Genomic DNA, 16,998 nt, shown 5'->3' with positions numbered 1-16,998 from the left:
CCTAAATTTTGATTTATATTTTTTTGTTGCAAATTTGGGTATTTTTGAAAAAAGCCCGAAAATAAATGATTACATGGAGAGTTATTAAGAACAGAAAAGATACCATCTGTGCTCTCCAGCTTGAAAGCTTTTCGACATGATCTTCTCTACACCATTTTCAGACAAGAGTGAGAATGTTTCGAGTTTGAACAAGTAATGTGCTGGTGGGCATTCCCTGGTTTCTCTAAAAACCCCTGCATTTCAATACACACTATCAACTCTAAACAACAATAATTTGAAAATAGTAGTTGTCCTAGGCATGATTTATCACAAATTCTTGATACTAGCAATAGAGCATTTAAAAACAATACTATTTAGCAGTTGAAGTGCAAGAAGAAACAAAACAAACAAGCTGCGAGGAGGAGCCTTACCAGCTTCATCGTCTCCAAAAGATGCAGAAGCCATGTATTATGTGTAGACTGTAGTGTACTAAACGCTGAACCCTCCTTGGTAATGAGAAAACCTTATTATACAGACTTTATGGGACTAGTCTGTTCGTATTTCATCTATTTAAATTATAAATCCTACTACATATTTGGGTACAAATTGTCTACTTTGTCCCTCTACTTTTTGTGTATCTTCAATGTACTGCCACTCTATACAAGCTTTTTATACGGTATACACACGTGTGTGAAGCTCAGCCACACATTCTCTACCGTATCCGCTGCTTCTGTGGTTAGTATCTAATTAGGGTTTCAAATTTCAAAACAGAGTTACTAAACTCTCCCGCTTGAGCTGCACATCCTTCCGCCATTTCGGCCGTCTCACGCTTCGTTCCGGCTGTTCTTCATCGTTTCTTACATTTGCCTTCTAATGGAAGAGGTAATTTCATATTTTCCAGCTTTTTTTACAGGTCTGCTTCTAATGGAAGAGATATGATTTATTTGCGCTTCTCTCTCTACCGTGTTCCCCTTTTTCTAGGGTTTCAATATTCTCCAATTAAATCTCTCTCTCGCCGGAGCTGGTAATCTCTCAACCCCTCTCCGTTTCTTAATTTGAATTTCTTTAATTACATTTACTGTATATTTCTTAGTATTTTGCTCAAAATTATATTTGTTTTGCTTTCTTTTTTTTGATATGGCGAGTTTGTTTTGAGATGGATGTTTGTGTTTTATTAGTGTAGCCCAACTATTTGATATTAATTCTAGGAGAAACTTAAAACTGTTAAGAACACATAGTTTATGTGATGCTTTATTTGACACATGTCTTCTTTCTGTTTTTGCAGGTTGGAGACTTCTCTGAAGAAATTATTAAAAGAGAAAAGCTTTGGACAGGTACTAATCATGATTATGTGCTGTTTATAAGTTTTCGCTTGAATAAGTTTTAAGAAACCCAGCCAGCCATATGTTTTGTTCCTCTATACCATGGAACATGGAACAGTACAAGTAGCCACGGTGTCCTTTTACGGTCCACTTCTAGCAGATCAGCTTGCAAATATTTGAAAGCATTAACATTATGTTCTGTTTACTTATTACAATTAGCAGAGATATACGGTGTTATTATGTTTAGGAGTTTTCATCATGCCAGCATGAATTAGATGCACATAAAGTCGACGAGGTTTTTATTTGAGATTATAAATATTAATAGATCTCACGTTTTAAGATACGTGTCAAGTTGGACTAGCCATGATGTTTCTTTCAGCTATTGGGAAGCCTCAACCTATTATACCAGCAAGGTGAACAGCTTGCATTCCTCTATGATCTCTTCTACTGTCATTTGGTTACTAATTGTGCCCCTCGCATATTTTGCAGATCTATTTGTTTACTGGATTGCAAGAGGAGGCCTAATAAGTCGTCGCTCTTGGATTCTCCTGTTGTTATTGCTCTGTCTTTCTTCTCAACTAATGTCGTGAGCATCGAAGTCTCCCTTAATTTGCAGTTTCTCGGAAATCATCCAATACATGTCAAATTATCAAAATTAATTGAAATTGTGGCGGGTAAAGCTTCTTCCCTGTTTAGTTCTTTGCGGCTCTTTAATTAGTCTAATCTAAATGACTCCATTCATTGTATTAATTCTTCGTTTTAGAAATGCCCTGCACTTCCTGTTGTAATGTTTTGCAATTCGTTTAAGAAATGAACTATACTGTATCATATGCTACATCTTTGATGCGCTGGATGCCTATTTGTTACCTAAATTATAAACATAATGTATGGCGGTTTTTTAGAAGAAATTATTGATTCATTGAATTATTTTAAGACAAGCTATTGATGCATATATACACCGGTGTACATCTCTGCCTAAATGTATCATATTTTTAATTGGTGGGTCTGCTCTGCTAATAAAATATATGTTTACAATTTTTCTTATGCAGGATACTCCAGAAATGCTTAATTAACAATTTAATTTCCAGCATACATTGTCGTGATGAGAAGTTTAAATACACTGTACATTGATCTATAAAACTATTCTTTCATATTAGTATCATTCACTATTTTTACTCTTTTATAATGACTGTCAAGGACATCAGAAATCTTCTAATCAGTAGTAAATCAGAAACATGACAAAACTTTTGGAAGTGATCCACCAATTTTATAAAAGAGTTGGTACATGCTATTTGAAGAGTTGGCCAGATGAGTTGGGTCTGCTCTCTGCAGCTCTGTGTTGATAACCACCCAGATTCCTCTTTTAAAATGAGAGCTTGCTTTGATTTTTCTAAGAATTCGTTTGTGTTGATAGCTTTCATCTGTATATTATTTTTGCACATTAATTCTGCAGTAGTGGTTCTAAAACTTTCTTTCTGTGTATCTGCAGATAGTACAAGTACCGGAAACAAATAAATCTTGGCTTCCAAAACAAAGAATTGGCGAGGTGTTTAGTTACCTTCAATTTATAGCTTTCTTTATTTGGCATGCTGAAATAGTTTTTTGGTTATATATGTATCAAACACTGATTAACCAAGCACAAAATTTTCCTTTAAGGTATTACTTGATTCCACGAAGGTCAAGAAATGGTTGGAGGAGAAAGAGGCTGAACAGGCTAGGTAAGTTCCACCAATTTGAGTCCACCAATTTTGAAATGGCTGATGCTTCTGCAGTCGAGAAGCAATGGGGAAATGAATTAAGTTTCTTAAATGTCTCAGTTCCAGAATTAAATTGAAAAGAATGTTCTCACCCGATTCAGTTTGTGTACAAGGCATAGAAAATCATCAAAAAAAGAGAGAATCTGCAGCTATCTTTCTTACTGGCAGATTATTAGAAACAATGAGGAGATATAGAGGTCCTGAGGTATGCACACTAAAGAGTATTAATTGTATTAATAAAGGCTTCTGAATTTACACCATTAATTATATTACAAAAAATGATCTAGCATTTTCATTGTTTCAACAATGCTAAATTCTGTCAATCAGGCCACGGCTGAGTACATTCACGGCACGCTGAACATTAGATCATGACTATCTCAAATATGATCGGGTCAGTGGAACAAATGTCGCTGGCTGATCATCCGGTTAAGGGGTTCATGGTAGTTGGTGTTCCGCAGGTATGTATATGTCTTCTTAAGTTTTAGTATTATCAGCTCATAATTAAAATCTGCAACAGGCCTAGACAAGCATATACAGTCTTTAAAAAATGAGGAATGTGGTTCCTGAATATAAAGTGGTGATATACTTGAACTTATTCATGTTTTCGCATAGGCCCTTAGCATAGGCTCAAGTTAAGTATTTTTCTTTTAAGATTTTTTCATTTAGCATAGGCTGCAGCTGAAACAAATTCCAGAATTTCTTGCATGAGTAATAGCAAAATGGAAAAATAGTTATGAAAGCTTTGTTATCATTTAGTAAAACTCTTATAAGGAAATATTTGAAGGGGGGTTAAAGGAAAAATTAGAAGGCACTTTGACTATGAAATTATTTTCTTTTAATTATTTTTTACTTTATTCATTGTTAAAAAGTTTTTTATTCTCCTCCACTGGCAATCACCAGATAATATATGTTTGTTGCATTAGTAAATGCAACTTGATGGAGATCACTGATATCTTGCTTCAAAGATCTCTCCTTTATAAATGGACTATGGACTTGAAATCTCCAAAAGAAAATAAAAAGAAGTGAACTAAAAAGTGGCTACAAAAAGTGAAAGAAAAGTCACTGATAGCTGGCTTGGCTGGTAAGGAAAACAATCAAACCTGCTCAGACCTACTGAATTTTTGATCCCATTACATGTTCATGGCTTCATGTTATGCAGTTTCTTCCTTGACAAATCCTATATTTTGGTACCAAGTACTTTTATTGCTTCTTTTTTTTTTTTTTAAATTGTGTTGAAAGTGTTAGTTGTTTAAAATGCCTGTTATATATCATAATTTTTATTTTTATTTTTGCTTTGGCAGCTTCTGTTCCTCGGCGGTCTGCCTTTTCTTGAGAAACAAGCCTCTCACATTGCACACTTGATTGCTGGGAGATCTGGCAAGCATCTATTTTAATTGATAAAGATGTAGACAGGCCTCTTCTCCAAATAGGTCATGACCTGGATGATCTTAAATTCATGTTGGCAAGAATTTAAGATCATCCATTATAAAGGATTTAGGATTCATGTTAGCAAGGTTTTAAGTGTTCTTTGATGTTTGTATGTAAACTTGGTTTTACGATTTTGATATGCCTAAATAGTTTTTCCCCAGTTGTCCTCATGTTTGTGTGTTTAACAATGTGTAGTCGACTACGATACGAAAATGATGAGGGAACGTCAACGGAGTTTTGCAAGTAATGCATTTTTCTAACTCTTTCATATGTGCTACAAATAATGCATTTTTCTATGACAAAAAAAAAAATAATGCATTTTTTTAATACTCTTTCATATGTGCTACAAATTGTGATGTAAGATGCTTTTCTTATCTGGGCATTTATTTTTATCATAAATTCAGTGGGAGAGGAGTAGTAATTCAATGTCAATTAAATTTTGTTTAGGTAGGAGTTGAAGTCAATTAACATCAAAAAGTAACAGATATCGACGGCTACTTTCAAATTTTGAAAACAACTGATATTTTTTTTTAATAAAAAACAACTAATATTTGGGTTTTGCCTTTCTATTTTTAAAAGACAATTTAAATTTTTATACCATATTTTGTATAATTTAATTTCTATAAATTATATTTATAGTTATATATATTTGGAACACGTAACATGCTAACACGAAACGAAACGACACTAAAAAAATAGACATGGGTTCTCATTTTTGATACACAAAAGTTCACGATAGATTTCGTGTCGGATATAGGTTTTTATCTTAGGTACACGAAATACACGAAAGTAAACAAAATATTTTTACATAATTTTTATTATATATATGTTATAATATATTATATACATAATTGTGTAAAATTATACAGGGAAATTTATATTAAAACTATTTTTGATTAAAATTATATTAATATATTAATATATTTATATATATAATCTACACAAAACGTTTTGGATCGCATACGGGCCTCAAAATAGGTACACGAAACCAATAACGGGCGGATACGGATTTCACCTTCGAGTACACAAAACACAAAAATATACGAAATGAAACGATTGCCACCTCTAATTGTACAAAATATTGGACTAATGAGATTAGCTCTATTATCGGATACTACGTATTTTTCATTTTAGAATTTCTATTAGATGAGAACAAGAAATAGAAAAAAAAATTAAAATAATTTTCATCGAAAATCAAAAAATCTCAACTATAATCAAATACAAATTTAATCAAGCATATTTTTTTCAAAAACATTATTTTTCAACGCCCATGCGGAGCGGGCAAACATACTAGTATGAATGTAATGGCTTATTTCTGGTGCAACTTCCTTTTTATTTGACAAATGAAATTCTCTAACTCCATCAGGTCCCATTCTAACTTTTTCTCCTAGAGATGCACATAACCCCATTTTTATATTAATTGAAATGGTTTTTGAATAATTTTATATATTTATCCCTGATAAAATCAAACTAAACTATTATTATTCTCTCTACATCTTGATAATAGTCATTTTAATTTTTTAGGTGTTAAAATAATATGCTTTACATATTATTTTCCAAACTTTTTATTTTTTTAACTAAAAATTTAACATATATATTTTTATTCAGACAAAAATTGAAAAATTATATATTGAATCATATTTTATTTACATCCCAAATTACGTGTAAAGCGTCAAAGCGTTATGTTTAGGATATATATTTACTCTGCCCGTGATATGTTAAGTTAAATATTAATTATTCCTTCAAAAAAAGTTAAATATTAATTACTAGAATTTTACAAATTTAGTAATAAAATAACATTTTTACACTTAATAATATTAAATAGCATTTTGTATTTATAAATTAAAAATATAAATAATACATCTATATATATAATAATGATGGACATATATAAATAATTTGTATATTATAATAATATGTATTTAAAATATATTTTAAATTAAATATTGAAAATTGATTAAGTTAGTATGTTATATATTATAAATAAAAACTAATACTCCCTCCGTCCCTTTTTATCTGTCCATTTTGGAAAAAAAAACACATACCAAGGAATAATTGATGGTATGAACTTTTTCATTAAATACCTCTAATTAATATCTTGAAAATGGTGGAATACTCCTACTTTATGTCTTGAAAACATGAATTCAACCAAGTTTTAAATAAGTCAAGCCTTGAAAATTGAAATTATGGAGATATATTTGAAAAACTATCATTAAATTAGTTTTGAAAGTATAAATGGACAGATAAATATGGACAAATTTTTACTTCCAAAGTGGACAGATAAATAGGGACGGAGGGAGTAAGATTTAGACTAATATTAGAACTACATCTGGACATTTCAAGCGGAGATGACCTGGAATTTTTAGATGATGACAGAAGGGGTCCGGAGATGTAACGTTGGCTATATATATATATAAAGTATACATACCTAACGGTACCTAGATGTAACGTACATATTTATGGCTATATATAAAATATACATATTTAACAGTACCTAGGTTGGAGCGATACATAATTTAGTATATTATGTTAGGTATATAACACATGAACACGCGGACATTTCAAGAGGCCTAGTATACATATACCCTAGGTTGGAGCGGTACATAATTTAGTATGTTATTTTAGGTATATAACACATGAACACGCAGACATTTCAAGACGTCTAGGGTTGGACACGCAGACATTTGAAGACGCTAGAGTTGGAGATACTCTTAGATCTGTATTATAATTTGAAGAGCCAAACAAGTAATGTTCACAGGACAAACATTGTCCAGCTACACCAGGACACTCAGTAGCTGCAATCAAACTTCTAGAATTAACAAGCCAATAATACCGTAAAGATCAAACACGAAAACTAATCATTTGGTGGATGATTTTCTACCTAAACAAGTTATGTTTTTAGAAGAGTGCCTGGCAGGTTTGATTTACCAGCATTACCTGTAGTATGTGCAAAACAGTTCCGATTTATTGATCAGAACTCAAAAGTAGAGGGCAGAGAATTATAATGATCACTCAGACTAATTGTAACAAAAAAGAACACAAAATCACTTTATGTTTGAATTCAGGCAATCTGATCATAGAGTTTAAAAGAAACAGTTTTACAGCATTCATGATCTAAATGAAATGCATTGTAGCAGAAGGAGTCAAATCACTCTGGAGCAAGTCAACAATTTAAGATAGAGTCTTTTGACAAGTTTCATATAGCACTGTAAGTTGAGCCTCAATTACGCACTGATCTTCATATATAAAGCCATATTCTTCATCTTTAAGAATTTTTAGTTCGATAAAGGATCCACAGTCCCAGCATTTCACTGATGAATCAAACCAAAAAATATCTGCAACAAATAGATATTCTCAGAATCAATAAATAATCCTTGCTTTGCAATAGCACTACAATTTACACATATAGCTCTAATCCGATTCTAAAAAAAGGAAGTTTAAAACTAGAATACCCGCATATGTAACATCATTCATCCCACGCTTCTGGTCTTTAAGAGTGACTTTAAACTTTGCTTTAACTTTCTGGGCCGGGGAGAAATGCTGGGAATCCACAGACTGTAAATAAAGGGACATACAGCAACCTTCATTCTTTGCATTGCCTTTTGGACAGAGTGCTAACTTCCTACATACCATAACCGAAAACGTAGAACAATTATTTTGTAGATGATAAACAGAATTCAGAGCCTCTGAAAAATGCTTTAACTAGTGGCAAATGATAGTATTGTAACGAAGAACATACCAGTTGTAGCCTCCCACAACAAATTCATCAGACTGACAAAAACTTCCCAACTTTGAAAACTGAGTAATTGTCCATGTATATTTGTAGGATACACCAGGAAAATCCGATATTGACAGGCATTCACGAAGACCTGAGTTCCTGATAACGTAAACCTCAGCTCCGATAAAACATGTATTTTCTACTAAATATCCATGAGAGGGCTCTTTAAAAATTTCCAAGGCAATGAACTTAGAAAACCCCCATTTGCATTTCACCCTATCGAAACGCCTAGCACTTCCTACAAACATTAGTGCATCAAACAACACAATAAACAGGAATTTCAATAGCAATCATTACGCGTTAAAGAAATACAGTACATGATAGTACCTTGAACATAGAGATACTTTCCTCGAACTTGGTCAAATAGAAAGAACCTGAAAATTGCATTGACCTCCTCACCATCAGCAACAGCATCTTTGTTTGCCAGTGACAAGTATATAGAGATATAATCTCCAGAACCCTCATTACAGCCACCTGGAAATAACACAATCCTCCTGTGCAAAGTAACTCAATTCAAGCCGCAAGTACAAAAAGTACATGAACTCAGGGACGGATCTAGAAATTGGTAATTGTGGAGGCAAAAAAATTTAAGCCTAATAACTGGTATGATTTTATATCAGTTTAAACATGATATTGGAAAAATTGAGGCACAGAAGCAAGCAAAATGATAATTATTCTTGCGTGTCAATTTTAAGTCACTTATCACGGGAACAATAACTAACATTTTCACGATAATAAAAGGTATATCATATATACAGAATTCAGCGGGGGGAGGTACCCCCACTGAGAATCCGTCCCTGAATTTCAAGGCAAAAGTGTGCAAATGCGCATACCATTGGTGCCCACCGGCTTCAAACTTGTCAGAATCAATTTTTTCGACGCCTTGATCGGAGAAGAGAGAAAATGACTTGATCTTTAACAAGTAATCTGATGGGGGTTTGTCTCTCATTCCTCTAAAAAGCCCCATTGTGTCTACACAGAAAACATGTATTAGTATCGAAAACATTGTCGTTAAAATGCATGGTTTCATCAAAAATTTTGAGTAGTAATATTACAAGCAAAATCAAAACAATCATGAATATAAACCACCTTCGTCTACCCCAGATATAATAATTGTCATTGTCTAACAGATTGAATCAGTAAAAATATATATGGGTCTATATATATTTGAAGAGAATTCTAAGCAGTGTGCAGGGAGAAGTTGAACTTAATGACATGTGGTCGAATCATGTTTGTTATGCTCTCATTTTCAGCTTATTCTGGGATTATGAGAAATGTTTTTGACATTAATTTGAATCGATGCATGAAGTTTCCAGAACCCATAGCGCCATGGAATCAATGTATTTAATCGTGATCGTTTAAAATCTATTAAAATCTTGAGAATATTCAATTAAGATTTTAAATTATGCTAGGAAATCTGATTATATTCAATTAAGATTTTAAATTATGTTTCAATAATATTCAATTGATATTGTATAAAATCTATTAAAATCTTATGGTATTCAAATGCTGATGAATTTTTTGGATTTCATAAAATAATGGATTTTGTGGGATTGTTCGGTGTATTTTATATATTTTGAAAATCCACCAAAATCCATGAATTTTTGAAACATTGTGCTCAAATCTCAAAAAATCTATATCAACTCTGCAACATTTTTATCAGGAATCTGCACAAAATCAAAATCAGATACAATCCATTAAAATCCATAATTTAATGACAATCCATTAAAATCCATAATTTAAGGACAATTAATTAAAATTCCAATTTTATACGTCCCTTAATCTTGTTAGAGCATCTCCAACCATCTAAAACCCTTGGCTAAGAGTTGAGTTGGCATACTTAAAATAAAAAAATTTAGCCAACAGCTTTAAAAACTCAACTCCAACCATGCTCAACTGTTGTCTATAAATTTAGCCAACCTCCTGTGTATGGGTAAATTTGTCGAACCTCTACAAATCTGTAAGAAAATCTGTAGGAAGATTGTACATCATTTATTACCATATTGAACTGATATATTCTATTTTAACAATTTAAAATATTAATAACATACTATTTTTAAATTATAGCCAACCAATATAGCCACTACCGTTGAAGCAAAATGTCTTACAGGTTCAGCAAATTTTACATAATGTCTTACAGGTCCAATTTAGCCAACGATCATAGCCAACGCCGTTGGAAATGCTCTTAGTCATTTCACATGTATTAATAAATTTAAAATATGATATTTTCTGTCCAATTTTACTCATTTCAATGTATTACCTACACTGTAAATTCAATTTATATTTACTTATGATATTAATTACAAATTTGACTACTCCCTCCGTCCCACCGGGTTGTTAACGTTCACTGTTTGCACGCATTTTGAGACTCTTATAAAGTATAGTTCTATAATGTTTTTTTAATTTATTTTTTTTCTGAATAAAAGTTTAAACATCAAACTTTTATTCAGAATTTTTTTTATAAAAAAAAACCTCATGCAACTATATTTTATAGAGGTCTTAAAAAGCGTGCCAAAAAGTGATATTAACAATCCAACGGGACGGAGGGAGTATGATTTACTACTCCTATTCCTATTTACTGTCATTTTCGGTTTCTTAACACAAGTATTGATGATCATCTGTGTTGTGTGGATCCGTATTAGTCAATATGGAATAATAAAAATATATGTATAAGTCGTACTCTTTTCATTCTTAAATCTCTGTGTTTTACTTTTTAATTTTTTTTTTGAATAAAAATATTATATCAATACTTTCATTCACAATATATATATATATATATATATATATATATATAATACTGATATTTCTAGCTATGTGATCAAAGTATATTTTAAAATGTGTGCTAAAAAATCAAAAAGCAGATATTCAAATACGAGTCTTGATTTGTGGAGGAAAAATTCTCCCTCCATCCCAAATTAGACGACCTTGTTGACTTCGGACACGCATTTGAAGGTTCATTGAACGCATAGTTATATTATTTATTTTTAAAATTTTATTTTTGAAAATACAAATTTAAATATCAAAGTTTTGTTTACAAAAGAAAAATTAAAAAAAATAAATTCGGAACTATACAGTCAATGCATCTTAAGTTACGTTCCCGAAGTCAACTAGCTTGTCTAATTTGAGATGGAGAGAGTAATATGCTTCTTTTTTTTTTTACCAAACAAAACTAAAGTTTTGAGATTGAGAGAATATATGTAAAATTTTAGTAAATGTAACTGTCAAGAAATTTAAATTATTAACCTGAAACAGAGCAGTTCAGATATAATTGAACTTTTTTTAAAGGAAACAAAATTGTTACTTTTGGTCATTCTCCATCAATGAGGCTTTAAATTTCAAACAACAAATCAGTTTAAAACAACAAACAAGGTGCTATCAAGTTGAAGTCTTTTAAAACTCCAGTTGGTCTAGTATACACTTTTCTCTGGGCAGAAACACAATACATAACTGTAACAGCAATAAACTTCATACATTATGTGCTAACAAGAGTAATACTCCAACAGCAACACAATACATAACTGTATCAGCAAGCGACAAAGCGACAATTTCTAATCCGATGTAATCAAGTCAGAATTAATAATCAGTCTTTAGATATATGTCTCAGAAGGTCGAAACATTAAACATGCATGTTCCAAAAGACATCTCCTTCTAAACGGGATTCATCAAGAACTCAGAGACTTCTGACGAGTTGCACATAGCATGGTAAGTTCAGCTTCGATCATGCAAGAATCATCAACTATAAATCCATTATCATGGTCTTTAAGTTCCTCTAACTGGATGAAAGACTCCCAACCCCAGACATTCGAAGATGAAGAAACAAAACTAAACCATTGGGTATCTGCAATAAAAAATATATACGTCATTTATAAATCTTCTAACCGAATGCCAGGATACTTGTACAGGGGTTTATAAAAACAGAGACTACCTGTCTTCTGTAGATGATTTTTATCGATCCAATCCTTAAGTTTGAGGGTGAACTGCACCTTTACTCTATCATCACGAGAGTTACTTGGGGTATCAAGTAGTACCAAAAACACTGAAAGGCTGGAACCTATATGATTGGAGTCTCCTTCCGTGGAGAGCCATAGTTCCCTGAAAAAAAAAAAAATTCTTAAACCGAGAACTAATATCAAGTAGTATCAAACATATATAAGCGTTTTCTGGGTATTTACAGTACCATTTGTAGCCGCCAACAATAAATTCATCTGAATGACGATCCCCCCTCAACTTTGATGATTGAGTGATATTCCATGTGTAGTTATACGTGTTATCAATATTTGATATGGAAAAACATTCACGAAGACCTGAGCTCTGACTAACGAAAACCTCAACACCAAATAAGCAAGTGTCATCTACTATATATCCATGAGTGGGATCCTTCAAATCATCTATGGAAATGAAGTTCCTATAGCCCCACTCATTTTTCACCCAGTCAAAACGTTTTGATTTCCCTGCATTTAACGCACACAAACAAGAACTTGCATTGGACAGGTAGCCAAAAAAGAATACTCACTGTGGATCAAGTTAATTAAAAATCATAGACTCTATAATTTGTTCCAATTCCAGGACAAGTGATTAGTAGTAGTAATTATTTATGCTTAATGGCGCTATAGATCACAGCAGCCCTGCCTATATTTTTTGTTCTCAACCGTCAACTATGTTACTCCGACTCTTCTATTTAGATCTCTGTACACAAGAGACTTAATTCATGTCGGATCCTTTACTTGAAATTTTGAGAAATATGAACACTTAACCAAGTTAAAAACCACATATGAACTGAATTTACAATACAAACCCGATAAATAGAGACAGAATGAAGCGGAAATAAAAAAGCAAGTAGAGAAAATCCCTAATTGGCAAAGTATTTACATTATCAAGTTCAATCTACAATTAACTCTTAGTTTCTGTTAAGGTGTCTATTTTCGGTACTTGTTTATTCATATATTATAACATGTCCCTGTACCAGTGTCAGAGACTAGGAAAATATCCTCTCTAATTTTCGACAATTTATATCCAAGTCAGAGTAACATAGATGAACAATCTCAAAAGTTTCAAAACCTTAGTATATTTTTTCTATTAATTGATCAAGATGATTAGGCTTAATTACCCACTGTGTGTTAACTTTGAACTAAATGTGATTAGTATCCGTACCTTTAACAAGAAGACACCAATCTCGAATCTGATCAAACACAAAAAACCTGAAAATAGCATTAACCTCCTTCCGAGAATCGCTTGCCAGCAACAGGTATATAGATAAGTAATCTCCATCACTTGCATTCCGAACACTAGGACATACCACAATTTTCCTGTGCACGAAAATTCAATTCATGGCCTAATCAGTAAAGTTTCAGAACATTATCAACCAATTGATTATGCAACAAAAAGTTAAAAACAGAGATCCATTATTAAAATTCTCCAAGTGCAAAATAAAAAACACACCATTCGTGCCCTCCGGCCTCAAAGGTCTTGGATTCGATTCTCTCTATACCATTTTTTTCAAGGAGCGAGAACGACTCGACTTTAAACAAGTAATCAGCCGGTTGTGGATAGTTTTTTATTTCTCTCGAAATCCCTGCATGTGAACAAATTTAATTTAACAACCAACAATTATAAAAAGATTTATACCCGCGTGCTTAGCAGCGGGCAAGAATTCCTAGTATTTTAACAAAATGGATCTAGATATGTATAAAACAAGCATGCATGTACATGTTATCAATGCAAAAAAGAAGAAAAAGAAAAACTAGAATCGAACCTTCTTCGTCTTTCTCAGAGATTATAGCCATGAATATATGACAGAGTACTAGCAGTTAGAGATTTTTGTGATAAGAGTTGGATATATAATTGCAGTCGATTTTATTCCGCTTTTTGGGTTTCGAATTATTAAGGAGTCCTCATAGTTCTAGGGTAATGCACTTGGGTTTTATGGACTTATCTAGTGAATGTGAAACCCCTTTAATTAGAAGTCCAAACTAACATGTACTCCATAACTCCCTTTAATGTAGGTGCATGTGCAGATCAAGATTCGGTCCATTCGGACTCTGAATTGGAAGGACTCCGATGGTTTTGATCTTTTACTCTTTAATCTCAACTAAAATCCGCTTAACTATTTTTTAGTACTCCCTCCGTCCCTTTTTACTTGTCCCTTTTGAAAAAATAAGGCATCTTAAGAAAATGTTAGGTGGATATCTTGTTTTCATACATATCCCTAATAAATGCAATGAATTAGATAGAGTTGTGTATATATATGCTAGTCAAACATTGGAAGTTGTTACATTTTGAAAAAACATACAAAAAGTTGCTTTGAAAAGAGAAGTGGACAAGTAATTTGGGACAATTTTTTTTTTCAAAAGAGACATGTAAAAGGAGACGGAGGGAGTATGATATTATATGATCCAAATTACAAAAATTACTTAGAGAAATAGGCACAAACCCATTTACAACCTTGTTCGCAACCTCTAATTAACCCTAAAGCAAATGTGTTGCAACTTTAACTGTATTTTTGAAAAAAAATTGAAAATATGAATATTTTTATAAATTTCTCTGTAATATTTATGTAATATAATATATAAGTAGTAATTTAGATCGGTAGGTGCTGTTGGGGTTTTCAAGAATTTAATCAAAATTCGGATTAATTGATGATACAAATTTTAAATTTGGGATCATAATGATTGAAAATGGCTTAGCACTAATGATAAGTCCAATAGGTTACCTATCTCGTTACTTATTAATAATATAAAATAATGAATCTTAATGAGTCTTAGTGATTTAGGTAATGTATCTTTGGTGTCAACTCCAATAACAATCTCTATATTTGTTCTCTTAAGATTATTTTAATAATAAATTTGAGAGAGAAAGGGAAAGGGAGGGAATTAATAATATAAAATAATGAATCTTAATGAGTCTTAGTGATTTAGGTAATCTATCTTTGGTGTCAACTCCAATAACAATCTCTATATTTGTTCTCTTAAGATTATTTTAATAATAAATTTGAGAGAGAAAGGGAAAGGGAGGGAAAAGACAAATAATGAAGGAGAGGGATGATTATTTTATTCATAAATATTAAATAGGTAATGATTATGGGTTATTTATAAATAGGTAATGGCTAGGAGATTTGAGGTTTGGCTAGTGATTTAAGTAACACTAGTAAAGTGTTAGAGTTTTTTTTTTTTTTTTTAATAGTACATTACCTAAATGTGAGTTTTGGTTTAGGAGCAAGTTTAGGTAACCTATTGGATTTGCTCTTATAATATATTATTGGTCAAATATATTTAACAATCATGTAAATTCTAGTTAGTAATTTTTGCAAAATTTTATAATATATTTATGTGATTATAAATTTTTTTGGACAAAACATATTAAAAAATTGTTCAATTTGCATGCAATCTATTATATATATAATACAGCAACCATGAATAATTTAATTCAAAATGACCAATTTATCCTTTGCTCATTATACAATATTTATGTATATAAAGGTTATTATTGACTTTTAACACTAACGTATTTATTAGACATTAATATCATTGTAAATTAATTCGATATGACTAATATACCCTTCGCTTAATACACATATTTTAATATATATATAAAGGTTATTATTGACTTTTAATATTAACGCATTTATTATACATTAATGTCTAAGCAATGTATTTATTATACATTAATGTCTAAGCATTTATATACATTAATTATAACACGATCATTATTTGAAATTATTTTAATATTATACATATAAATAATATATATTTAATCATTTTTAAAATTTTAAATTTTCCCCACAAATTTTGTAAATTTTAATATTCTACCTGATTTTTGACTGATTAATCCAATTTTGACCAATTAATCATCGATTTAATCGAATTTTACCAAATCGTATTAAAAATTCGTCTGTTATCGATTATTCGGTTAATCGGCCGATTTTTAGAATATTTAATTATTGTGATTTAATAAAATTATATATATGATTTAATAAAATCATATATATGATTTTTTAACTATACGACAAAGACTCTGAATCGACAAGAATCTTATTTGTTTTTATAAAATTTTCAATAATTTTAGGTGAATGATAATTTAATTATATAATAAAATTTTAAATGGTGTATATTTTTTATATTTACATTTTAATAATATCATCATAGTAAGGATATATGTACATTTAGACATCAAGATAATAAGACTTAAAATACAAGTAAATATAAATTTAAATTAAATCTATGGAAATTGTTGATGGTACCATCGCATTTTTGACTTCTACCGATGGTACGCTCGTACTTTTAATTTACTCTCTATGGTACACTCGTGTACTTTTTATTTACTATCTATTGATTACAAACTTAAAACAAATTGTATATTTGAAATCCTTGCGAAAAGTTACATAAAATAGATCTTTAAATCATGTAAAACATAGTCAAAATGATGGTATTCTTTCTGAGCAGTTTAATGTTCGATCGTAGATGAAGGTATACTCTTTTGTCATAGTCAAAACTCTAAGTTGACGATTGATGCGCGGCTGCTGACATAATGAGATGTTATATTTCCAATTGTGTTTAAACATCATGTAATATATACTGTAGTTGATGATAAAAGAAGCAGTTTGGCTGCTGATATAATGAGATGTTATATTTCCAATTGTGTTTAAACATCATGGAATATATACTGTAGTTAATGATAAAAGAAGCAGTTTGTCAAGCAGCCCGGTAAAAAAGCTAATGACCAGAAGCCTGAAACAGTG

The 16,998-nt window shown here is 31.3% G+C and overlaps 1 protein-coding gene and 1 long non-coding RNA gene across 2 annotated transcripts; one reads left to right on the top strand and one right to left on the bottom strand.

Annotated features, from left to right (window-relative positions):
- Positions 1-549: 549 nt before the first annotated feature.
- On the top strand, positions 550-4,739 carry LOC108213562 (uncharacterized). Its single transcript, XR_001805316.2, has 9 exons — positions 550-861; positions 961-1,003; positions 1,265-1,714; positions 1,791-1,975; positions 2,791-2,847; positions 2,958-3,019; positions 3,172-3,263; positions 3,386-3,516; positions 4,360-4,739. It is a non-coding gene; the product is annotated as an uncharacterized LOC108213562 (long non-coding RNA).
- Positions 4,740-7,657: 2,918 nt separating this feature from the next.
- On the bottom strand, positions 7,658-9,231 carry LOC108212844 (uncharacterized). The gene is made up of 5 exons (XM_017384558.1): positions 9,098-9,231; positions 8,592-8,758; positions 8,226-8,502; positions 7,939-8,108; positions 7,658-7,821 (listed from the first exon to the last, which is right to left on the bottom strand). The coding sequence occupies exons 1-5, from the start codon at positions 9,229-9,231 to the stop codon at positions 7,658-7,660; spliced, it is 912 nt and encodes a 303-aa protein (XP_017240047.1).
- Positions 9,232-16,998: the final 7,767 nt, after the last annotated feature.

This window comes from Daucus carota, chromosome 3, assembly GCF_001625215.2.
Source record: "Daucus carota subsp. sativus chromosome 3, DH1 v3.0, whole genome shotgun sequence".
NCBI lineage: Eukaryota > Viridiplantae > Streptophyta > Magnoliopsida > Apiales > Apiaceae > Daucus > Daucus carota.
The sequence above is the reverse complement of the archived record's forward strand: the minus strand, read 5'-3'. Positions and strand labels throughout refer to the sequence as shown.